The sequence below is a fragment of the Nothoprocta perdicaria genome, unplaced genomic scaffold (genome assembly GCF_003342845.1).
Source record: "Nothoprocta perdicaria isolate Ctin4 unplaced genomic scaffold, notPer1 scaffold_249, whole genome shotgun sequence".
NCBI lineage: Eukaryota > Metazoa > Chordata > Aves > Tinamiformes > Tinamidae > Nothoprocta > Nothoprocta perdicaria.
In genome coordinates this window covers 388046-413219 of record NW_020455476.1, presented here as the reverse complement: position 1 = coordinate 413219, position 25174 = coordinate 388046, and the positions used below count along the sequence as shown (strand labels likewise).

Sequence of the window (25174 nt, the reverse complement as noted above, 5' to 3'; positions counted from 1 at the left end):
GATGTTGGTGTGGTTAGTAGGGTTGTAAAACTGATTTCTGTAATGAAATGAATGCATTATGAAAAAAAGAAAAAAAAAAAAAAAAAGGGAACAACTGGTTTTCTTTCTAGCTTAGTATTGATTCATGTTACAAATTTTGAAATAGTTCTCTCTGGTATGATTTTTGGTGCTCAACAAGAAGCATAGAGCCTATCTAGTGCAGACCTGGGTAAAGATTGGCAAGTTGTGGCTGTTTTGATTTTGGTATCAGTGTGTCTATATGATGCTTCGTTGTCCCATGTTGGTCACTAGCAGTGAAGCATCTGGAATATTGCAGACTTGTTGCCTTAGAGATGTCCTGTAAGTGGCCAGCTAATGGGCTTTTGCATGTTGAGGAGATGCAACCTGTGTAGTAGGAAAAGTATTTTTCTGATGAATTAAGGCCAAATATTTTTATTTTTAATTTGCTAATAAATGATCAGTTTCTTCTTTCACTCCATTGAACTCTATAAGGGAGCAATGTCACAGTTAGACTCAAAAATCATGGGAAAAGTGAAACTTGTTTAAGGCAATCGGTAAGAARCTTCTAAAAGACCTCAGACATTCTAGCATTAATTCACATGGAGAGAAGGGCCATGTTATTAGAAACACTAGGTTACAGCATATCTGAAACAGCCGGAATCCCACCCTTGAACTGTGACCTTGAGCAGCCAGCTTTTGTGAGCTGTGCTAGTAGATGAGGTCCTCTATTTATCCAGTCAGGTCTCCTAAAAATCAGAACGGTTACTTTTTGCATAATTCTGCTCCTAGTGAATATTATGATACATACTTGTATAACATTAATCTTCCAGAAAGTCTTGGATTGCTATTGGAATTTTTCCACAGGCCTTATACTGAGTTCCTGGTTGCCTGTGAATGAAATCTCAGACCACATTTCAGAAAGGTAGCGATGGGCTGTGCTCTTTGTTTCCAGGGGGATTGCATTTGCCCGTAGTCCAACATTTTCGTTAGAACCAGCCAGCCTATTTGCTCTTCTAGACTGCTCAGGCAGTCTTATCATTTTGACCCTAGCCCTTTCTGCCAGCCATGCAGTAATCTATTTCTATTTTGATTTATTTATCTTTGAAATAAAATAACTCTATGTCAAAGCTTAGATTTCAGCCTCTACTTTTGTAATAGTAAAAATCCGTAAAGAAGTGTGAAGATGCATAAATGTAATCAGTTGCTTTATCATTTTTCTGCAAGTGATGCATATGTTGTTTGGCATATGCATCAATATATCTGGCAGTCTGTCATTCTGMAAGTTGCAGAAAAATTATGCTGTTATTTTGACCTATTTACTGGGAAAACTCAGATCACTTGGTAATCTGACATAGCAGTGATCTTCACCAAGGTTTTGCAATGGGATAAGACAGGGAATAGTAAATTATTGCTGTGCTTTTAGAAGAACTGCAGCCTGTACTGTACCACACGTCAGATCAGATGATAGTAATAATTTCCTGTGGCCTGGAAATCTGGTAACTTATACCTGAGAAACACTAAGCACAGCACAATCYACAAGGTATGTTAGCGGGTACAGTTCTGTAAGTGCTGCCCTGGTGCCTGGGCCTGCAGTCATATTCTGCTTCACAGTTTTCTCCTTGGCATGGAAGACCTCAAGGTTCCCTTACCACACCTGCTACTGAGGTGTCTTGTCACCTACCAAAMTCATGTATTGATTTCCCTGGTGTTGCATGGAAAGTTATATAAAAAGAGCCAGGAAATTCATATTCTAGCTGCCTTTTAGACTCCATCTCTTTATTGCTGTCACAATGTACCAGCTTCATAGCCCGGTCCTGTGAATATGCAAGTAGTGTTCTTTGGYGCACAGATTTAACTGGTGAGCATTTGTGACTCTGTTAGGGGTAATGGTTTGTTCTGCTTCATTCCATGATTTAACTTGCTGTTAAATCTCCCCATTTTCTCTCTTGGTTGAGAGRTACCTCAATAGATGACCATAATACTGCCCTCCCATTCCCATTGCTGCTGCTATATTGCCTGCTGAGATGGTGGGTTAGAGGTGAGCTCTCCCCATTTGCCCTCTTTCTCCCCTGATTTGATGTTGCACTGCGGSGATCGGGAACCTTGGCCACTTACATGAGATGGCTGGAATGCAGATTGTCCCRTGCTTGCAGAGACATGAGAGTTAACTTGGTTTTCCTGCACAYGCAGAGGCCAGGCTGGGTTTTAGCCCAGGAAGAGCCTGCTTCTGCTCCAGCCAGAGTCCAAAGCATAATATGGAGTTGACTTTCTCCAATAAACTTTTTTTTTTTTTATTTTGTTTAGTATATGTTGTTGTAGCTTTATTAAATAACAAAAAAGGTGATTTTATACAATTCTGATGATTTTAGTTTTAAGAGAAACAGAATAAAACCTCAATACACAGAGGTCTTGAAGCTTCTCCAGAGAGATGTGCAAATATCCAAGTTGTTAACTAAGTAAAATTCTGGGGCTGGGGCAGTTTTAATCACTAAACAAACCTCTCCCAAGAGCTTGAAAAATAAAAATAAATAAAACCCACCCTTGGAGAGTGGGCAAAAGAGTGAAATGTATTATTTGTGTGTTATTATAAAGGAAGAAGATCCTTTTCTTGAGAAAGGAAACAGCATTTTCTCTATGGCTTCTCTGATCATTTCAGTGTCCGATACAAGTTTCTAATAGACACAGTGGGAATGAGTTACACAAAAGAGAAAAGAAACGGAGTTCGGAATAGCTGTGACAAATGGGCTATAGGGACTGCTCACTGAGTTACTTGTCACTGGAGGTGACAAAGCCTGTCATTCTGTGTCAGAGAAGACCGCTTCATTTGCAGTCGTACCTGGTTGTCCTGCTAGGTGGTACGAGCATGTTTAGAGCAGAATGCCAAACAGCCTCGTGCTAGTTCTCTTACAAAACAAAAATGTCTCATATCATTTTCCCTGTGAGTTTTTCTGTTTAGAAGTTGTAAGGGAGAAGAGCTGATGATGTGATTCTGTTTACTATCTTTCATTTACTATCTTTCTTGGAAAGCTGTGCTCTCTCTTTTTTTTTTTTTTTTTTTTTTTTGGTAGGTTTTGTTTTTTTTTTTTTTTTTTTTTTTGGCTAGCCCAAGATTAGTATTTGAAGCCCAGAGACTGTGCACCTGAACTACTTGCTTTTGAGTTTTACTGCTGGTAAATGATAGTGGAGGATCTTGTTGTTGAAGTAACTGTTCCTTTAGGCACTTGTACTATGCCTCCAGAAATGCCTGGCAGGTCTCTGATCCTACTCCTGTTAAAACACCAGTGTCACTGGCTCTCCTGTTCCTCTGCTGCCCTTCTTGAAGGCGTCACACTGCCTGAGTAGAAATACCAACTCAAATGCCATCACCAAATAAAACTAAATCTAGCTTTCTCTTCTAGGCTGAAAAGGGACCTTGGAGGGAGCCTGTTCTTGGCTGGGTAAACTCACTGTTAGGAGTTCTTCTGGAAGGAGAGAGGGAAAGGTTTCTGGTATCTTATCAAAATTGCCAGGGGCTAGCTTAAGGCTTCTATGTAGAAAGGGTGCTTTTAATAACACTTTTTGCTTTTATTTGAGCAAAGTGAAGGTTTGAGCTTTTCTTCCTTCTTCTATCAGCAAGGGCTGATTTTTATTTTGCAATTCAAAGCAGGCAGAGAAATGCATCTTGGCCTTGTCTTGTTGCAGTAACACAGTCCAGTGAATTCACAGGTCTCCACGTGAATAAGCCCAGTGCACTGCCCCAGACCACCCTGCATTATTAAGCCTTAGGTCAGGACCAAACTGCAGCAACCCCATAGCTGGAGTGATCCCAGAGAAAAATACCATTTAAATCCCCTTGTTTTATGCTTCTGGAGATCCTTAGCAGGGACATTTTCTACTGAAGAGATCTTACTATTACTTTTACTGCAGGAACCCTGTCCAGTTCAATAGTCTCTCCCTGCCAGCTGTCCTGACCAGGTATGTTGAGTCAGGAGAGAGGCACAGCCTTGATTGCCCTGAGGAGCSTCACCTGGCCCCCATAATTGCCCCTGAGGAGCCTCATATGTCCACCATTAGTGTGGGGCTCTGTTTCCCCTCAGGCTGGGGCTGGTAGGGCCCAGGCTGTGGTTGTCGGTGCGGTGTCTGCCCTGCCTCAGTGGGTGCCCTGCTGCCAGCAGCCTCCTTGCGGTGAGTGTGGTTTGCTCCTGCCCTCAGCCAAACCCTGTGGACCTGGTGCCTGTGGGTTTCTTGTCCTGGAGTTGTTGTTGAGCCATGCTGAAGCCCCAGGGCTGCCTTGCTCCTGCCTCCCCCCAGTTGTGGTCAATTCCCATAAGGGATCCTATTTTGTGACTGTCTCTGTGATGCCTCTATACCACAGGAATAGTGATCACAGCTGCTCCATAGGCTAGACACAAGTGTGGCCACCTTGTTTTCTAACAGAGTATGCAGGGAAAAGCTACTTGGTTATTGCTAGTTCTACATTATATCTTTYGCCTAACACTGCTTTTTGTTATAGGAAAGCAATAACTAATTAGATGTAGAGTATGCTCTTATTTTATGCTTATGTTTGATGTTTGGATTCCTACATTTGTGTAGATATGTGTAGCATGAAAATGTTATCTTCAGGTACTTTCCTTAGGTTTAGATACACTTACAATGTTTTAAGTATCAAGTATTTACAGCTGGAAAATTAACGTAGTTTTACAGTGACTTTAGTTTTTGCTGGTGTTACATTTTTCTGGCCTACAAAGGAGAAAATGGGTAAAGAATCTAAGGGAGGTCTGTAAAACCATGATTGGAATGGAGAAAAAGAAGGGAGATTTGTGTTTTCTTTTTTTCTAATTTAAAAAAGAGGCAAATGAAACTAGTCGGTGGCAACTAATGGAAATACTTCTTCACATAACATACACTTAGGCTTTTAAAGTCTGCAGGATGTTGTAGATGATAAATGTTTCTATAGGTATAAAAGAGAGACTTAATTGCAGTTGATCCGTCAATAAGATATGAGAAGTGGCCACTAGTGTCATCATTATGTAGTTGATTCTTGTATTGATGAGTGCTTCCATCATTTATCATCTGTAAGATGATGAGATGACCAAGGTGCAAGGATTACCCTGCTATTAATGATTAGCCTGAGCTACTGCTTTTAGTTTAATTTCTTATGGAGGAGAAGTTCATAGGCCTGAATTTCATGTATGGATATTACCAAATTATTGCAGTGGCAAATCAATTAACCCAGAATACAAATGAAAGGGTACAAATGATGCACCTCAGAAGTGCCGACATTTTAGAAGAATTAGTTGTGCTGTGAGGAGTGCTGAGCGATGCAGCTTCCACAACTGTGCTCTGGCCTAGAGGAGCCAGGGCAGAGAGGTCCTTGCAGCCTTTCTGGATGCTACAAAAAGAGCACAACATGTAAGAAGCACATGTCATGTGGTTCATTTACCAGTAACTATTGCGCTAATAACCAAATAGCGATACTTTTAGTTCCCCTGCATACTTTTTTTTTCCACAGAGGTCCTCATAAAATCTAAAATCAAGAAGCAGAAAAAGYGGGATTTTTCTTACCACTAACTTTTTTTTTTCTTTTTTTTTTTTTAAGTACAAGATCAAAAATGGTTTTCATTCAAGGTACCCTGGCCTTTTGCATGGCTTGAATGAGACCAGCAGTCTCATTGCACTCTTGAGGTTTAGTAACACAGAATTCAAAGATTTTTATTGTGTTGCTGAGGCTGAGAATGATGTTATGGAAGTGGAATGGGCACTCTGCTGAAGTGTTTAATGTACGTGATGTTTTGAAATAACAAAGGTGGATTTAAACATTGTTTCTTAAGCCTGGAGATTTTACAGGGAAAACCAGACAGCAGGTCTGTGTTKTGAGGAAGGGATGACAGATTTTATAAAAAACAGGTATTTATAAGATGCARTAGTATAAAGCTTCCTAGCAAAATGACAGTGGAATCTAAAAATTATAGTGGTGATTTGAAAAGAGAACAGTATGACTTTSTGTAGTAGTGTGGCTTAGAGAATTTTGTGATGGAACTTCTCCACCCTTTTGTAAGTTGTCTCAGTGCAAGTTAACTGTAGGAGTTGAAAACTAACAAAAAATCAATGATACATGAAATCCCAAGTACCTTTCTTGATTCAGACCAGAACATCKTGAAATTTTAAAAGTACTTTTGGGATGTTTTTCCCCCCTGTGTTTTCATTAACTTGAGTAAGATTTGAAACTGTTAAGTGACAAACTGTTTATTAGATCTTCGTCTCTCTTTGTCTTCTTTTTTGATTTAGGGAGAAATGATGATAATATGTGAAATTGGGGAGAAATACTGTTACTAAGAGAATCTCCAGACTGATAGTAAGGACTTGAGAGATTTGATTGAGCTGCCAGTATTTTTGATGCCTGAACCCTTGAGATTTTGTCTCTCTACTTAAGTGTGTTTTGTCAAGAAATATTAACAACATCTTTGGAGAAAAAATGATGTGCTTTAGAAAATAACAAAAAATATAAAYAATTCTTATGTTTAATTCAAAATGGAAAAGATATGGTAAAATTAAGTAATAKGTAAAAAGCTAGCATACGGTAACTTGAAAAGATCAAGTATATGAGGAAAAACTGAAGAGAAAATGAGCAGTTGAGGTTTCTTTTGGTGACCATCAAGGCAGCCTGCACAATGATCCTTTTCAGTCAATTCTAAATGTCTCTAGAAACAAATGAGTATCTTCAGAATTTGTCTAAGCAAAGCGCACTTTTCATTGGAGATGCCAGAGTTAATACAATGCATTTCAAGACCTTGGCTTAGGAACTCCTTTTAGTATCAGTAGCTTGTGGAAATCAGTAGCTTGTGGAAAGATAGCTTGAGTTGTGTGTTKAAAATGTTCCATTTCTTTCCTTCAACTCTTTGTTCCTTTTCCTAAATACCAGAATAATATATCTGAAAATGTAGTATAAGCTGTCTTTATCTGGAACTGATATAATAGCCATCAAATTTAAGATAAATGTGTAGTTTATACTTTAGATCCAGATATTGCCCCAGAGTTTTAGAGTAACATCTTCTATTCTCCTACCTGATTCCCTAACTTTACAAAAAAGAAACGGAAGCTTTTGGTAGAAAATAGCAGTTGTTTTGTGTCTTGAATAGTGCTAGTTGGTTAGTTTAAACAGAGTGGAAATTTTCTGTAGTTGTTAGAATTTGCGTTCTGCTTGTGTGAATCCAGGAATAGTTTCTTGTTGTGGGCTGCCTGCATCATGAAATCCTCCTCCTTCCACTTTACATCATTTGTGAACATTTTCCTTTTGTTTTTCCTAAATTGTGTATTACTTGATATTAGTTTTACCAAATGATCTTTGATATCTTATATCAAAGGAGACTTTATTTTTCTTTGTGAGTGCCGATAACCAGATTTCATTTCATTTCTAATTAAAAAAAAAAAAATGTGTATAGTATAAAGCCATATTTGCTGGCGATCTTATCCCTAGACCTTAAAATCTTTTTATTCTCCATATGTACTTTCTATATTCAGTGGCTGTTGAAGGTTGCTCACAGGACCTACTGTTCAGGTGATAGTTGATTTAACTTGAAGTAACTGTGAAATTAGCCATTCTTTAGCTGCTTTTCAGTTTTTGTTTCCAAATGCATAGATTATTTTGATAACATATGATGTTCTGGGAATATTTAAACCAATTATGGTTGGTCTAACTCAGGCCTCAAAAATAAATATATGAGGTACTTGTAAACCAGTTGACAGTGCAGGAAAACAAACTGCATGCTTCGTTACGGTGTAAACCGGAGAATCTGGGGGAGGAGTGAGGCATCTTATAGAAGCAGTGCTGACCTCTCTAAATTCCCTTATGTGAAGTTAGTCCATTCATTTTTATTCTTTCTGTAGAATTTTCTTATGTATGACTTGATACATTCAAGAGGATAAGAGAAATACATTGTATATTTTTCCTGCTAATAATGAATGAAGTTGAGATTTTTACAATAAACAGACCAGGTGAGAGCTAATATGTCACTGTCCTCTCATGAAGTGGCTGTTAATTATAAATAACTACTAACCCAACTGCGCTGCCCTGTCCTGGCAGGGCTGTGYGTGATGCGGGTGTAGATGGTGCTTCCCTCGTTTGTGCAGTGAGCTGCTACCCATCCTCTCGAGGCAGTGTACACTAATGTAGTGGCTGGTGGCTTAGCTTGATGAGGCTGTTTTTGTTATTACTTATTTATCTTTTATTTATCTTTTATTCATCTTTTGTTGTAGCTGGAAAATAGAGCTTAAGGAAGTGCTAAATGTAGGTAGTGACCCTGTACAATGCCTACACTTAGCACAGAAGGCATTTGGGGGGCACTTTGCAAATGCAGAGTACAATTGCTTGTACTATTCCCTGCATGTTTGCTGGTGATTAGATTAAACGTGTTTCACTTGGCTTCCTGGGTTCCTGCTGTAGGGCAAAGGGCACATTTCTTATTGATAGACTGAAGGAAAACACAGCATGCTGTTGGGTAAATGGAACAACTAGATGAGTAACAACAATGAGGCTGTTCACAAACTTTATTTTGTGATAGCCAAGAAGAATAGAATTAAATTAACCTGGTAAAAAAACATTTGATAGGATCTGTCATATTTAAACTCCACCAGCAGTATTGGAGGGGAAATCTGACCAGGCAGAGGATACAGAGGATAAAGGAGCAGTCAGCAGCTATAGAARCATACTCCTTACAGCTTAAAAACATCAGTTCTCCTTTCTGTCCATAAAGAGCGGGGATATGTTCAGAGCACAGAGTCAGTCAGCAAGGCATTGAGCTGCCTCACGCGCTGCCCTCTGGTTACTGTTCAAGCCTGGGGCAGCTCTTCACACAGGTGGCTTCTACGCATACCAATGTGTGTAATGGAAACTGGTGCTTTTTTCCTTTGTTTTTGTTTTTTTCCCCCCCTCCCTGTCTTTCTTACCAACTTGTTTTGCAAGGCTAAATTTTGAAGTCTTGCTGGCTGCTCAAGTTATACCCTGGAGAGGATTTAGGTAAAAAAAAGGCACAATTCCTCAGGGTATTGGTTTGGTATTCCAAGGTCTGTAATGTTTTGGGTATTTAAGAGACTTGGATAAATTACTCCAATAGGTAAACACCAGTAATTTATTTCTTTTTTGGTGAAACACAGGCCAGCAGTCCATAAAAAATGCAGATAGAGAAAAGCAGCTACATTTAAGAGAAACTTGAGAGAAAAGCAGCTATATTTAAGAGAAACTTGACACGGAGAGTGACCAACTAGATGAGCTCTGTAAGTGGAGCAGTGCCCATTCCATCTATGCTAAATATGAGGATTGTTATTCAGACTTCAAGCACATTCTCATTACTTGAGTGAAAGCTATGAGCAGATAATAACAGAATACACTCCAACGGATGAAAATTACTTGCTGCTGTGTTGTCACTATTTCATGACATTTTAGTTAATTATCCCATAATGACTTATGGCTGTGTGCACAGAGACTTGAGATAAAAAGGAGGAATGGCAGTGGCTTTAAAAAGCCATGTGAGAATGGATCCCTGTCTGGAAGAGGCCGATAATAAACTCTTGAGCTCAGCTCGCTCCAGGACTCCTGGGTTCTTTGCTGTAAGCGAGGGGATTGCTGAGCCCCCGGAGAGCAGTGGTCARTAAGCAGAAGCTGTTCAGAATATTGCTCGTCCATGTGAAATCCCTGTAAAGGGCAAGAGGCTGGCAGGGCTGTCACATTCCCTGCTTTATCCTTCTTGGGAGCTGCTCGGACAGATAGTGGGTGATACAGACAACATCCTGCTATTTTGCAAGTTGTCAGTTAATAACTAAATCTTCAAGTGGTATCACAGCTCTCTTACTGGAAAGAGAAATGTCTGTTTGCTTTATGTTCTTTCCTCTCTTCTTGTAATTGGTGTTTTAGACGTGTCTAACGGCAGTATTAGGTAAAATTTCAGGTAATGCAATGCMCTGTTTTACAATTCTACTGTAAATCAAGAGTCAGGGAGACCTAAAGCTTCTCATTTGCACTTGCTGGGTTAGTGACTCTAATGAGAAGATACTAATTTGCACATACAGGCTATGACAGATGCTGTCACTGACTTGCTTGGTGCCCACCAAACAGCATCTTGTAGATGTGAGGTRAGCTGGTTGCACGTAGCTTTTGCAGTAAGATGAAACTCGCTTAAAATCCATATTTTTCATCTCTATTCTATTTTTACTAGCTATGTTTCGTATAGTTCCTTTAATTATTTATTTTTCTGCTCCTCAAGTAGTAACTTGTAACATTTATTGTAGTCATAGGCCACTTCTGCAACATAGTAAATTCTTGACTATGATTGTGTTTTGGTTTTGGAGATTGAAGTTTGAGAGCAATCAAGTTAAGAATAACACTTCCAAAGAAAGCAGGAGGTGATGTTGCTGTACTGGCTAGTTCGTGTCAGTAGTATTTAAACAGCAGCATCGGCAGTGCTAAGGAAGATGAGATGTATTGAACACAATACCTTGTACTCCATGAAAAAAGAATGTACTTGGTTCCTTTCAGAACTGGCCCCTACTCAGAATGGCCCAGAATATTTCTGAAATTCTGAGGCCCTCTGTAAGTGTCAGACCTTAGTGCAAATATCCAGGCAACTCTTGACATTTTCCTTTAGATCTCTGCAGCTGCTCTAAAACATGGGTTTTTCACTCAAGGACGCTTGTCTGGCATGCAAGGTCTGGTAGATGTGGGCCAGTTTCATACTCAGTGTCATGTGAGCACTCGAGGTGAAATGCCACAGTATTAACCTTGTTGAGTCATCAGTAACAGGGTTGAAGCTTCACCCCAGAGTTTTTCTAGAGTCTTAGTAAAAGACAGATCACCTTTAGGCACCGAGGGCAGTGGGGAATTGGAGACCACTTTTCCTGGGGCAGCTGCCCCAGCTCAACATTGCCAGCTGTCACATGTACACACCGAGAAAATAGGTTCCGCTCTGTTAAGGAAATCTATAGCTTCACAATAATGTAACAATGAGTGGTGACTACTTAAGTGCTAAATTACTGATACTTGCAATGTAAATTTTAGAATATACATATATGTGTGTGTATATATCTGTAGGTGTGTATATTTTAACAAATAGAGTTGTCTCTTGGGAAGTCAGGTGGTTTTGAGAGTTACATTTGTTAGTACTAATTGGGTCAGTTTCTCAGCTGAGCAAAATGATTGTTCTTCGTGCTCTAAATATCAGCTGAGTCAATCATCCAACAGGATGACTCATAAATAATTTGTAGGAAGGGAAAGCATGAATCAACATATCAGATGCCACCCCAAACCATTTGGATCTAGGTGTCTTGGACTGAAGTGAGATGTAATGGTTGTAGCCTAAGAGCCTAGCTAATAAGACTTTCTTGAGTTTCTTACTAAGTCAAAATATCTAACAGTGGGAGGCTCACCTGAAAAGTGCCCTTACTTTCCACTCCTGCTTTTGATTTGTGACAAAAAAGAAAAAAAAAATGAAAAGAAAATAGACAAAAAGTGAATCCTACTGTGATATTACATACAAAAGTATGAGTCAGGGCTTGGGCACACAAGTGAATTGAGTAGACAGACATCAGATCTTGTGAGAGCTAAACATTAGCGAGTGGTGATGAGCACTTCAGTCTATAACAAAAATGTGCCAGCAAAGGCTTTAGGAAATGTGAAAAGCAATGAAGCTTTTCAGTGCAGGAGGCCGTAATGAAGTCTGATAAATCATTTGCCTTTTTATGTGTTGTAATAGGACTTGATTTCATGTTTTGCTTTTTAACGAACATGTAAAATACGAACTGAGCTGACTTTCTAACCCTGAGATTTTTATCTTGGCAGTTTGCCGCGAAGACTCGTACCAGTCGATAGTCTCATGTGCTGCTGTGGTCCTTACACCTGTAGAAGCAACAGYGGATACAAGGAAGAAGGAGCAGACCAAGATGCCTGATGTGTCTAAACAGTGAGTTACTGTGTCAAATGAGATCAACTTATATAAATGCAATTTTAACATCAAGCGATACTATTCATTGTGGAGATGCATGTGCACCTCTCTTCTATTTCCCCAGGGGTTATGTAGGAATTTCTAAATGCAGAAGCTGGCCAGAAGCTAGGCTTGCTTTTGTTTTTAGCCTGGCTTCTCCATGGCTTTTGATAATGAGGTGCACAGAGGGAATCAGCATTTATGCACCAAGAAAATAACTCGCTCACGGACTTAATGAGATTATTCTTTTTGTATAAATAGTTCTTTTATTCTTGCATGTGTTTTCTAGTCAACAGCTGATTTTGAGAAAAAGCATAATTCCTAAATGCTCATTTTTGTTTTACGGCTGTGATAAGAGATATGGTGGCATCTTCACAAGTGTGATAATGGTCTTGCAAGGAAATCCTATTAAATTAAATAGGCTATAATTTGATATCTTGCCCTGTTGCATTAGAAGATAATYGTGACCAGTGTGAGTAGTATCATGTGTCTTGCAATATCAGGCAGGATAGTGGTTTCTTCAAAAATGTGTTTGTGTGTGTGTGTGTATATATATATATGTATATGGGGGGAGAGAGAGTGAGAGAGAGATAATATTTGATAACTTATTTTCTTTTTCCCTTGAAAAGAAAGAAAAAACATAATAATAGACTCTTTTTAGCATGGGTTATTTTAAAATGTAACTATTAACAGCAGGGAATTAGAGATGAGGCTTGCAACGTATGTACAAATACTTTGTCAGATTAAAATAGGTACATTGTGTATGTATATATATATAGTATTTGTACATTAAAATATGTATATTATAGCTGTTACTAGCTATAATTGGGTATATACTTAAGGTATTAAGTTCATATGAATCTAGCCTTGGTGCAAGTATGTGGTTTAAGTGTGTATCTAAATGTGGTATCTGTTTCCATCTGGTGACAAACTGCCTCTTACTGGTTTATCTATGTCCTAAAGTTTTAATTCTTTTTTTGTCAGTCATCTAGTTCTTCTTAGAATGACTTGATGTTTGAAGCCCTCTTAGCAACTATTGCTCTTCTTTACTGGTGTGACTTGAGATGGTCTGGCTCTTTCAGGACTAAGGACTTGGAAAGGCAAAAGACCTCAAAATACTATATGAAAATCCTTCTTTTTATGTTAGTTTTTGCCTGTTTTCCATTGAAAGATAAACGTGAAGTGTTGCTTGATTCTTTCTCCTATCGTATCAGCAGCTTCAGCTTCATAATCCTTTATGAAGTCAAGATAGAGTAGTTCTTCTATGTGTCTAGCATGTGCTTCAGCCCTTGAATGATGCCACCTCATAGATTTAGTTTTTTCTTTGCATCTTATTGGTATTAGCAAGTATGTTCATCCGCTTTTTCAGGGTTTGTTTGTTAATTTAAAACCACTTTGGTAATAAGTTCTGAGCATGTTCTCAGATAAATTATACTTATCTCATGCGCTCAGAGGCTTCAGGAGCATGCTTTGACTTCTCTTGTTCCAGTTTGTTGCTCATGTAAGTCTGTGTGATTCTTTCAAAAAGAAAACAAGCTTGTGCTCGGACAAGTTAGGTATGTTTGAATTTCACATAGAACAACATCACTGCATTAATATCTTGACACCAGCATTTCTTAGAAATATATGAAGAATGAGATGTGTCTACATGTTATTTGAACAGGAGTAGAGTAAATTCTGAATATACTTCCTGTAAACTTGACAGCAGCAGGGGATTGGAGCATAGTGAATGACGAAGATCTGTGGAGCGCTCTGTGCAGATCTTGATAGTTATTGGCATTCCCAATAAACTTTCCTGAAAGTAATATTGATGCTTTGATTTGTCTGTATGTATTTAGGTTTGTGTATCTCAATGGTTTTGCTCTCTGTATTCTCTCAACTGTCAGTATCACAAGGGACCAGTCTTGGGAAAGGAACATCACTGGCTTCAGGGCCTTGAACAGAACATGGTTAAAGAAGTGCTTTCTAAAAGAAACACTATATAATCAAACACTGATAAAATGCATATTAATGATAAGACAACAACTAGCTACGAATAACTAAGAACAAGAAGCTATGAATGAAGCTTGAGGGGAAAAAAGAGTCTTTAGTGTAAATTGTATTATATTTGACTAATGATGTTATTTTGTCATCGTAAGAAACTCTTTAGTGTTCTTAGAGAATGTACTATATTTGCTTAATGTAATTTTATTCAAGTAGCAAATAAACATGCCAGAAGTGATAGCAGCAAAGCTTAATGATTCTTTGAAGTGTCAGTAATTAGGTATTATCAGGATTGGAGGAATAAAAGGCCGATTTATTTACTTTTTTTCTTGTATTTTGCCCTGAAGTTCATAAACATTTCATGAGAAAGCAATTCCATAGTGGCCTGTAGAGAGTGACTAACTCTTGTGCGCTGTGGGCAAAATCTCTCTCTCCATCACTGAGCAGAGGAGTTGACTGAGTAATGTTATAACGTAAGAACGAGGCATCCAAATAAGCACAGAAAGCTCTTGCTTTCCTCAGGCCGARCAAATATCTTGCCTTTAGCAGACCTGGGAGAGGCATAACTCATCATAACAAGCTTGCAGGAACCTGTTTGGTGAAGCTATGAAAGCTGCAAGAGGAAGATGCTGTCCTTGCTGAGTGCTTGGACTGTCTCTCTGTGTTGCTCTGAAGGCTGCTAGAGCACGGAGCGGGGTTGCTGCTCTTCTGTAAGTAGGAATTTTGGACCAGGGGTATTTCTGTGCTCTCTGTAGGAGAATAGTGCAGGAGTCATCTTGTTTTCACGGCCAACTATACTGTGTGTGTCTGGCTGGCGAGAGCAAGAGGGCCCCTCTGTAGCTTTTGACCTTTTAGTCCCCAGCAGGCCATGGTGCAGAGGGATTTATAGTTTGGGTGTCAATGTGAAGTCACGACAAAACACAAGAAATGTGAGCTCTAGCTTCTTCCTCTGTGCCCTTCACTTTGTCTAAGATATTGAATTAATTTGTTGCTGTATTTCTGTAGAAATACAAGCCTTAAAACACATGCTAACTTAGCGTTCAAGTTTTCAAGGCCTCTCTGGGTTGCTGTGGTGATAATTCAGTCTCTTTCTTTCCGAGGTGCCCAGATGCTGCAGTAATTGGAACACTTTATTCTATTTGCCTAGTCTTAACTTCAGTCTTTTCTATCTGAATGCAAATAAAAGTAAATCAGCTGCTGAGACCGAGCAATGACAGGAGGAGTCCTCCCTCCTGTTTCAAGCTCTTGCAGAGAGCCTGGGAAAGGAGGTGAGGGCAGCGAACTGGAAGTTGTGCTTCAGAACAGCTTAGCTTCAGCATCTGTGATCAAAGAAGGCATCAGCTGGAGGCTCTCACTGCAAGGCAGGGCCTTGAAACTGAAAGTTTCTCCAACACACGGGTTTCTGAGAAAATGTTTTGCTGCTGTCTGCTGCTTTTACATAAGCAACGAGTGAAACCTGTTCATGTGCTGCCAGCGCTTGGGGGAAGTCTAGTGCAATTCAGGTGCTCAATTTTAAATTTAAAAAGGAACGTATGTCCTTTTTTGAGTGGTATTCAGGAATATGAATGTACTGTGGTGCAGAGAAAGAAAAGGTAGCAACACATAGCTGTCATGAGATGGCTACTTTGAAGATGGCTTGAGAATTTGTGCTTCAGCTGCAGCCACATTCACCAATTTTGCTTTTTTGGGGAGATGAGGATATTATTTCTGTTTCGTTTTAGAACTACTAATTATGTCATGAATCAGATACTTGAAATTGGCAAACAGTTGACATAGGATGAAGAAATATTTGTATGAACTTTAGGGGCAATTTCCAGATGAACTGCTTAGGTAAGTTCTCCAACCTCTGGCATCACTTTCTGCTCGTAAGAGTCATATCAGATTTTTTTTCTGACAAATGTCGTGTGTATATTAGGGATTCACTTGAATATACCATCTGTCCTTTTGCTGTCCATCTTGTGCCTTGTGACTACTTACCTGAGCACAATGCTCATGCATGAGTTCAAGTTTAGTCTCCTTGGAGTCACAGCAACTACCTAGATACTGACTGATGGAAAGAAGGATAAATGGGGAACTTCTGGCTTAAATAAAAGTCTGTACTAAACTGTTAAGTGCAGATGCTCAGTTTGACAGCTGGGTAGGTTTTGGTGCATGTATATTTCATATTTGCTCACTGAAATAATTTTATAGGTGAACTTAGGAGGTTTTTGGTCTTTTTCCTATATGAATTTCAGGCTGTTAAAATGTAATTACTAATTGGAAGCTGATGACTTTTACAGCTTTTACAGACAGTCACAGTCCCTGTGACTTTTACAGCTTTGGTTAATTCCTTTCAAAAGGAGTATAGACGAAGCTGGTTATGGCCTATTCTTCCTTAGGTTATTCCTTCTSTTTTTCCCTTTTCTCTCTTTCTTGGTCCTATTTATTTATTTGTTTATTTATTGGAAAATCTCTGGAGAGAAGTTCTTCCTGCAGAGCGACAGGGCTGTTATTCGACCTCTGTGTTAGTCGCTGCTCCTCCATGGTGTCAGGAAGCGTGGGCTCTAATGCAGCCCATTTGTTTCTCTCCAGTATCCCCCGCAGATTTCTATCAGGTTTGACAGTCCTTTCAAGAAGACATGTTGTGGTAATGTGGAAAACAAATGCTTTTCAGACTAGTTTGGACAACCCGTTAAAAGATGATTGAACTGTTTCAGTTTCTTTTATAATTGCAATGACACACTGAGAAATCTCCTTGGGTAATATGGAAAGGAAATGGATGCCCATATGGTTTGAAAACTCTCATCAGACTCAATTTGAAACAATAAGAGACATTCCAACAGATATACAGTATACTTTCCACTAGAACTTTTTTTTGATCCTTAGAGAAGTCTAATTTGTATGCATTTCTTTAAGACGTGCTTAGAACATTAGTAAGGAGCTTCTGATACTGTGTGCTTATGCTACTAGCAGTGAATGGGCTAGTAATGATCTCTCCCTCTACTAGTAGGAAGCAAATAACTTTGAGCAAGGGCCACATGAGGTCTCTGAAGTGCCCCAGGTGCGTCGGACACTCTATGGGGAACCAGCCCGAGCTGTTTCTGCACAGACGCTGGCTGGAAGGCTGGGTACACATGTATGGATGACCGGCTGTCTGGCTTGCCCTGGCCCCAGCTCCTGCCTGACCTGGGCTCTTTAAGCAGCTCAGAAGGGTAACTTCTTGACTTTCTTGGAGGAACAAATAAACAAGAGCAAATCAAATTCTGATGTTTCTGTTGTTTTCTCTGTTTCCTRTCACTGCCAAAATGAGTTATGATTTTGAATAAATGAAAAATAAATAATGGATGTGTGAAGGAAGTATAATTTGTTTACAAAGCAAATGTGGAACAMAAATTGTATCTGGTTATAGACTGAGAGTATCAGCAGTTCTCCCGTTCTTTCTCAGGCACTCTAGCCAGCAATTTATAGGCAAGATCATCAGGAAAACAATCCAGTTAAGTGTTTTAATTATCTTAGACAGTTGTTTGCAGCTGAAGGATTAGGAGGTTCTGTGTAGCTTAATTTGATCTTTAGTTGCAAATGTTGAAAAAGCTGTTTTGAGAGCCACTAGCTAATTGTAATTATRGCATTCAATATTATTTTTGATTATTTATAGTTTAAGTCCAGGCTTTTTCTGTGTGGTGGTGAATAATGCAAGAGGCAGAGGAATGATGGAAGTTGTTCTTTGGAGGAAAGGTGCTGCACAGAATTTGTTGATAGCTCTGGCATAACAAAAATCTGTTTTGTAATCCAAAAAGACCCTCTGATCCTTCAAATAGTTATTGCTTGTAATGCTTCCCCCTCCTTCTGAAGAGAGACTTGGTTGGTAGCAGGCAGGCTGCCATAAGGGAGGCAAAGATTCCCAACTCACCTGAAACTCATGGCTGCTTCCAAGAAGAGCCAGGGATGGGCAGTGTCAGCCATGGTGCTGGATTAGAACCATTTGAATCAAAGCAGAGAGAAGCAAGAGCACTAAGGTGTTTCCTTGTAAATGGCTGTATTTTGAGAATAAGATGAATGTGTTGCAATGTTGTGTAATTCTCTTATTAATAAGAGAAAAACAGGAAAATGAAAACATCAGAGAATAATAATACAGCTTTGTTGAAATACAATATGGATGAGCCCTAAGTAATGAAAGTTCCTGTAGGAACTTTGACTTGGGGAGTCAAAATAGGGGGGATAATTTACACGGACAGAGCATATGGCCAAACCTGATTTAAAGCAGCCCCTGCAGACGAGGGAGATGGCGGTTCGAATGACAGAGAATGCAGCTTTCTCCTGCTTCAGCAGCAAATAGGGAACAAAATAGCTACCTCAATGACTGTAATTTTTTAACTAGACCTAAGATCATTTTACTGAAACCTTTGTCGCCAGAGTTATATTCACCAAACAATTCTGCTTTAGCTTGAGGCAATGATAAAATTAATTTTTCTCCTTTTTACATCCCTAAGTTTATATGCCTTTCCAAGACTGTAAAGTCATTCTGGTTTTGATCATAGTTATGCATTTTAGAGAAGGATTTTCCGTTCCTGTGTCATTCTTGGTGTAGTTTTTCCCCTAAATTAAAATTGGTGTATTTCCATGTGTCTTTTCTGTTCTATGTGAACCATTTTATTCTGCATTTGATGTTTTTACAGTAGAAAGTGCTTTAGTTACCCAATTTGCTCATTCTGCTATTATAGGAATCTTTCAAGAGGAGACGCCTCAAGATGGGGCAATAGTAGGTCTACGGTTTAACCGTGCCGCTGTCCAGTTTTGCCCAGTGAGACCTGGCAGGAGCTGTGAGACTTTGCAGAAGGCTCAGATTTGCCCTTTTCTTGTATGCTTAAATGTCCCAAGTCTCTATAYAGGAACAGAAGTTAAATTCCTGCAAAACCATGGCAGAAAAAAAAAAAAAAATTGTTAAAAACAAGTTCATCAGCTCGGGCTTGCTCTAAAGCAAGGAGCAGAGCTCAATGATATGGACAAGTAATCGGAGAACAAAGGGGAGAGATGGGCAGCAGACCTGGAGCAGGCTACTGCGTTAGCACCCTCGGAGAGGGCTGCAAGGGAGAGGAGGCTGCGGGGCCCCTGTGTTTTGCACATAAAATGTGTGTGGTGTTGGTATTGAAGTACCGCCCCAGGCCTTGGAAATTGGATTTCAAAGCATAATTGCAGCTCAAATGTAAGAAATGAATCAACGCTATTACTGCTTGTGAACAATTAAAGCATTGCCTTGTGGAAGATAAATGTGAAGGAAACGTGTTGATACATGTAGTATTAAGATGGTCAAGCGCTTTATTTGGGTAGACAAATGCATTGTAGATTAAAGCTGGAGAAAGCAGATCAAGTAGGTAGCAGAGACAGACTGGTTTGACTTTCACAGTAATACTGTAATATCAGTGAAGCAGAACAAGAACAGTGTTTATCAGCAGTGACTTATTCTCACTGGAAGATGGGGAGAGGAGGGATTTCAGGAAGAAATGGGCAGATTTGCAGTTAGGATTGTGWGATTTAGCTGTTCGAGTGCGCTGTTTGATATGACAGCCTGTTGTGTGCTTCCAGTGACAACACTGTCAGATGCTCTTACCAATCTGATCAGTGAAAAACAGTAATGCTACATGGGGGCTGTACTTGTTAATATTGAGAGGGTAAGCCACGCATTTTGTAAAGGCTTCCTGAAACCCATCCTCCTGYACAGTGGCTGTGCTTAGAGGTAGCTTTGCTGTGAAATATTACATTGATTGGCATCACGTTATTGTAACTGAAAGCAGCAGTAGCACTGGAGCAAGTGAAGTTTGGCCAGTGTGCTGCCAGAAATGCCCCAGGATGCTTCAGGTCAGAGGCGTTAGCTGCGTTCCAGAGGGAGTGAATTATGTGAGTATATATATAGAGGGATAAATAGATTGTGTCCTGTAGATGCCATATGTCTAAATTCCATYCCATGAGTAGGACTTCACTTTGTTTTGCAACTGTGAATGAGGACAGAGGGAGATTTCAGGAGAGTAACCGATTTAAATATTAGTGTTTATAAGGGCAAGATTTGTTCTGTTTTGCAGAGAAAAAAAAAGAGGCGTTAGGGAAGGGTAGAAATAATTTTGAAGGCATTCTCATTTTCCTCTCCTTTGTTTGTTTACTTGGTTTTGGTTTTTGTTTTTTTTCCTGGAGGCAATATGTCCTTTACACTGTCAGTGTGTTTTCAGTAGGGATTTTAGTAACCCATCAAAATAGATGCTTATATTGAATGCAKGGGTTGCCCCATAGTGGGAGTGAAGGTGTGGAGCTACAAAGGTGAGGTTGAYCTACTGTCCTTGTATTTCCTCTTCCTCACTGTGAAGGAGGCAGCAAGGAGAGAGGAACTAAAGGGGAAGGGTGGAGCAAACCCGTCGCAGTGCGTGTAGCACTGCTGCAGTTGGGCCATTGGAGAGAGACATTTGCAATTACACGGAAATAAAATTCAATTGTAAAAAAAAAATATTGTCCCAAGGAACAGTGAATTTCAGGTAGCTGAAGGCCACAAAAAGTAGCCCTACAGTTCTAAGGCAAGTACAAGGAGCTTCTTCCTCAGGTGCTCAGGGAGCAGGGTTAGGCTAGGGGGACCGGCAGCCAAGCTGCTGCTTATCAGTAGTAGCCGCACTGGGATAGTCCACTGAATTTTGGGAAGGAAGGCTTTTTTTTCTTTTTTCTTTTTGTCTTTTCTTTTCCCATGCCATACCTGCAGGTATTTCATCTGCTTCCTGTACCAGGTCCATTTACTAGGTCATTAAGAGGATGGTAGGATTTCTTTCAAAGGAACCATGGAAATGGTTTTGCTTTTGGCACTTTAATCCTCTCTGTTGTTGCACAGTGGCAGAGGCTGCTGCTTTTGCTGCTGCTATACGACATTTAAATTAAAAAGATTTAAAAAGTTTCAGCATGTATTGAAAGTAAAACTCACTGCAAATAGCCTCGATCACACAAGCTCAAAACATCAGTTGCTACAGCTTCGGGAAATGTCTTGAAACAGAAAGAAGGAAAGGAGACCAGTGCTTGCATCAGACCCGCTTTGCTGCTTATTGATCTGTTTCAATACATGCTGCAAGTTATTTTATGAGCAGTAGCAATATATAAATAGCTGTATGTGTTTGCCTGGGTTAAGCAATTTGTAAACCTCTGAGGCTCTGTGCGGAGTCTCAGTTTTGAACTGCACAAGTGAAGATAACTGGCAAAAGAAGGCATGCATAGGGTGGAAGAAGTGAGTTTTTCAGAAGAGCGTACACTYACATCAAAGCATGGCATAGGCTACAATTTAAATAACTTGCGGATCTCTCCCTTTTATTCTCTAARATCAACTGTTTCCTGTTCAGCAAATCCCCCAGGTCCCAGAACAATTCCTGGGATGAACAGGATAAGTGGTAGGAAGGAACAYGGATAAAAGAGATGATTAGGTTTTTGAGAATCTGCTACTGCAGTGAAAATKGAAGATAAACTTGTCCATGTTTAAATCATTCCTACTTTTAAATTACATTATTGGTAAAATGTTTGCTGATACAAAAAGCCTCGTGCCTTCCGGTTGTGTTAGAGTGTTTTTGTTTGTTTGCTTGGTGGTTTTTGTCTGTGGGATAGCAGAGTCAGCGTGGTCCGAGCAGTATCGGACAGATGCGGGAGCCAAAGAATAACATTTTGGGGTCGATACAGAAGCCCAGATGTTCACACACAGAATTAGCACACTTCTTTCTAATGTGTGCTGGGACTGTGGGAACAAATATACATGGAAATAATATACAATTTACTTGAATAATGAAAGGTATTAATGTAAGGTGGAATTGGAAAGAAGCAATGCAAATATGTCTAATAAGTATTGATTGTAATTGTTTTCAAGTTCTTGATTCCAATTTAAGGCTGCATTTTAAAATCATACAGCATCATTAGAAGTCAGAGGGTTATAGTGTATACTGCTGAAGCAAAAATTTGTTTAAGAAAGCAAGGGCCTATCATCACTCTTAGTTTATTCTCCCAGAAATTACTTGTGTTTTTGTGTGTGTCACGTGAAAGCACAGATAAACTTGCAGAGCTTGGAATTGGTAGAAGGTTGTTACAGGTGTGAATCACAAAGCTCAGCCAGAGCTGAGCCACAGCTTCTAAGCAAGAAGTCTTAGAAAAAGTTGTATCCCCTTTCAAGTAGTAAGGGACTCTCAACTCTGTCAGGACTTGTTTATCCTTATATATAAAGTTTAAATCACAGAAATTCGCCTGTTCAAAGATATATTTAATGAGTCCGCCTTTTCCCTATCTGCATGCTTTTTCTTGAATTATTTTTTACTTGGGTTGGGTACATAATAAAATGTACTAAGTGCATTAATTTCCAAATTACAGAAAATGAACCCGAGTTTCTACTGAATGTCTGCTAGACTTCAGGGAATCCATAATATAGATGGCAACAGAACATGCTGACTCCAGCTAAAATAATAGATTATACTTGAAAAGGCAACAATTAAATACATAGAATAGAATGGTTTGAGTTACTATGGGAACAGGTAAAGAATGAGGGGGTTTTAGTGTTAAGAAGCACTGTGTGTATACAAGGGAAATGATGTTCTTCTCAGGCAGAGAAGCTGTAAAAAGGTTTCCAAGGAAAAGATTAAGTAATATAAAATTTTTGAATTAAACGCTTGTAAATATCTCCTTCCAATATGTCACTGCTTTCTGACTCTCTCCCTTAGTTCTTTTGCCACTGATTTTCTGAGTTTAGGCATTTGGAGCCGGGTGGCCAAAGCCGCCTTGCAAAGGGCACTGTCCGGGATCCTTACTGTACCCATGCAGGTTATTGCTGCTCTCTTGTGTCTTAGATCAGTCTAGGTTATTAGCAATAGCAATTCTTCCTTAGAGGCTGGCTTCTCTTGAATTGGTTGTCTGAATGCCKAACAAATAGGTTTCTGTGTTTTATCTTCACAGATTGCCTTCATATTACAGATAATATAGTATAAACTCTTGGTGAAGCGAACGTCATAGATGGTCTCTGTTATAAGAGACAGTTTTAAACATGCATCATACAATTGAGGCATACCTCTAGCTAGTGGAAGAAGAGAACGTATTTTCTGAAATTGTTTCTAACCTTATCTTATAATATTGAAAGCCATCCTTAACTGCAAAGGCGATTTGCTCCAAGCGTGCAGCTGCCACGTGTACCATGTGCTGCTGCCTCACTGTCCTGAGCCTGCAGGAGCAGGAAACCTTGGAACTGCCTTAACAGGGACCAAGACCTGCTTTCATTGAGGGTGCCGCGTTGCCCGCTTCACGCACATCAGCAAGGCCGGTAGCATCGCGGCCGCTGAGGCTGTGCAGAGAGCCCAGGCCTCAGCCCTGGGAGTGCCAGGGGAACTTGCCCTCATCCAGCTTTGGGGGCAGTGCCAGCAGGTAGGGGATTTTCTTCTTGTTGTTGACAAGTGCTTTAAAGGTGACCTTGGAATGTGTTGAAGAGATAACGTAAGACAAACACTAAACTTGACATGAGAGAAGAAAAAAGTGAATGTATCTTGATAGCTTGAAGCTATAAAACCTTGAGCTGCAGCAAAGCTAACTTGAGTCTGGCCTTCACTAAGGTTTCATAAATGGGGTTAGGGCTATCCCAATGATTGAAGCCATCAGTATTCCATCAAAGGATGACTTTMTTTTCAGTGAAATAAAAGCAGCCTGACCCCAGTTATTCTTTTACATGGTACTGTCTTGATTTGCCCCATTCACCTGTTTTCTCAAACAACTGTTTCAAAGTCAACACAGGGCAAAATATATATCTCCCAAGGTTTATTTTTGTGCACTGTTCTTGCTAGCATTGACWTTTGACTATGGAGGAAGCATATTTCTATGCAAATACTGTGACAAACCATTATTAATGGACCCCCTTTTTTTTTCCTGTCTTAAAAATATGGATCTATTCTTTTCATACGTGTGTTACCACAGTATTCAAAGTTACTTTTCAGTGCTGCATGTTACTTTGTTAGCTTCTCTTGAGTAAAGAAAACGTGTAGCCCTGAACTGATGTTCCTCAGAGGCTAAGCATATTCTAAAAATACTTTGCAAATGTATCTGCCTTATTCTTATTATTAATAAATAACCAGATAATAAATAGCAGAGATTATAAAGAAATGTTCAATGCATCCCACTTGCTTGTGATCATCTGAAGCGAGCAGAGGGGGGCTATAACCTCCTGCCCAAGCTAGGAGCTTGCTGAAGGTGGGCAAGATGTCTGCTGGAGCAGGCAGTACACACCAGCTCTCTGTCTTTAACTGGCCCTGGATGAGGTTCGTCAGGGTCACTTTTGTCTCCTGCTTTTTTGTATTTTGCGCTGAGTCAAGGAGTGGGGACAGACTCAGGGARTTTGTCACATGGAAGCCTCAGATTTATTTCTGAAAAATGAATATATGTATGTGGGCAACTCTGCCTATAGGTGTCAGTGGTTCAATACAAGACTATGAAGAGAAACCTTAAACTAGCCTCTGTGCAGGCTTCCTTTGAYTCTAGAAACAAGGATTATCTTTATGTTTTCAAATTTGTTGCTTAGTTTTACTAAACAAATGATTATTTGAGCTAGAATAGAAGACTAYCCAGCATGTCTCTATCGGTATTGCAGGCATAAGTAGTTATTTAACACTGACTTCAACCGGGAAACAATGTTTGGGATATATTAYCTGTAGCTTACCTTGACAAAGTTGTTCTCATGCTGCTATCAAGTGTGAAGTAGCWTTTCCTTTTCTCCCCCTTCGCAGCCCTCTTCCTATAGACTGGAGTTGGAAGGAAAGAGCAGTACTGATTAATGTGTAGATGTTCATCATTTTTGATGGTGRCTAGGATATATACTAATCTTTGTAAATCTTCTTTTTTGCAAGAAGAGTTAACTGTAGTTCATTTTGACAGGGCAACTAAATTTACGGAGCTCCCTAACCTTGACTCTGTACTTGCTTGCACTAGGACATCCTCTTCTAGCGCGCGGCCGTGCTGTGTGACCAGGCCTGCYGCTGGTGAGCAGAAAGCGAGTTTGCCGTCTTGCCTGCTCTCCACGGCTTTCCTGGGGTCGGGAGGCCCATTATGTATTGATGACACAGGTCTAAACATGTTGTTTCAGGCACACTTATGAAAAATGCATGTCTGTTCTCAAGATGCGTCAGCTCAGATGCGTATTGGCAGCCAGCTGAGTATGTTGTGTCATATATTGGTCACAGGCTTTGGGTTTTTTTAAAACTTTGGTCACAGTAGCTCTGCTGAAG

The 25174-nt window shown here is 39.7% G+C and overlaps 1 protein-coding gene across 1 annotated transcript in view; it reads left to right on the top strand.

The window, feature by feature from the left end:
• CCSER1 (coiled-coil serine rich protein 1) overlaps positions 1–25174 on the top strand; it is a 488588-nt gene that overhangs the window by 117316 nt on the left and 346098 nt on the right. The window contains exon 5 of the mRNA XM_026040000.1: positions 11810–11930. Coding sequence (XP_025895785.1) covers positions 11810–11930 — 121 coding nt within the window. The remainder of the gene's footprint in view (positions 1–11809; positions 11931–25174) is intronic.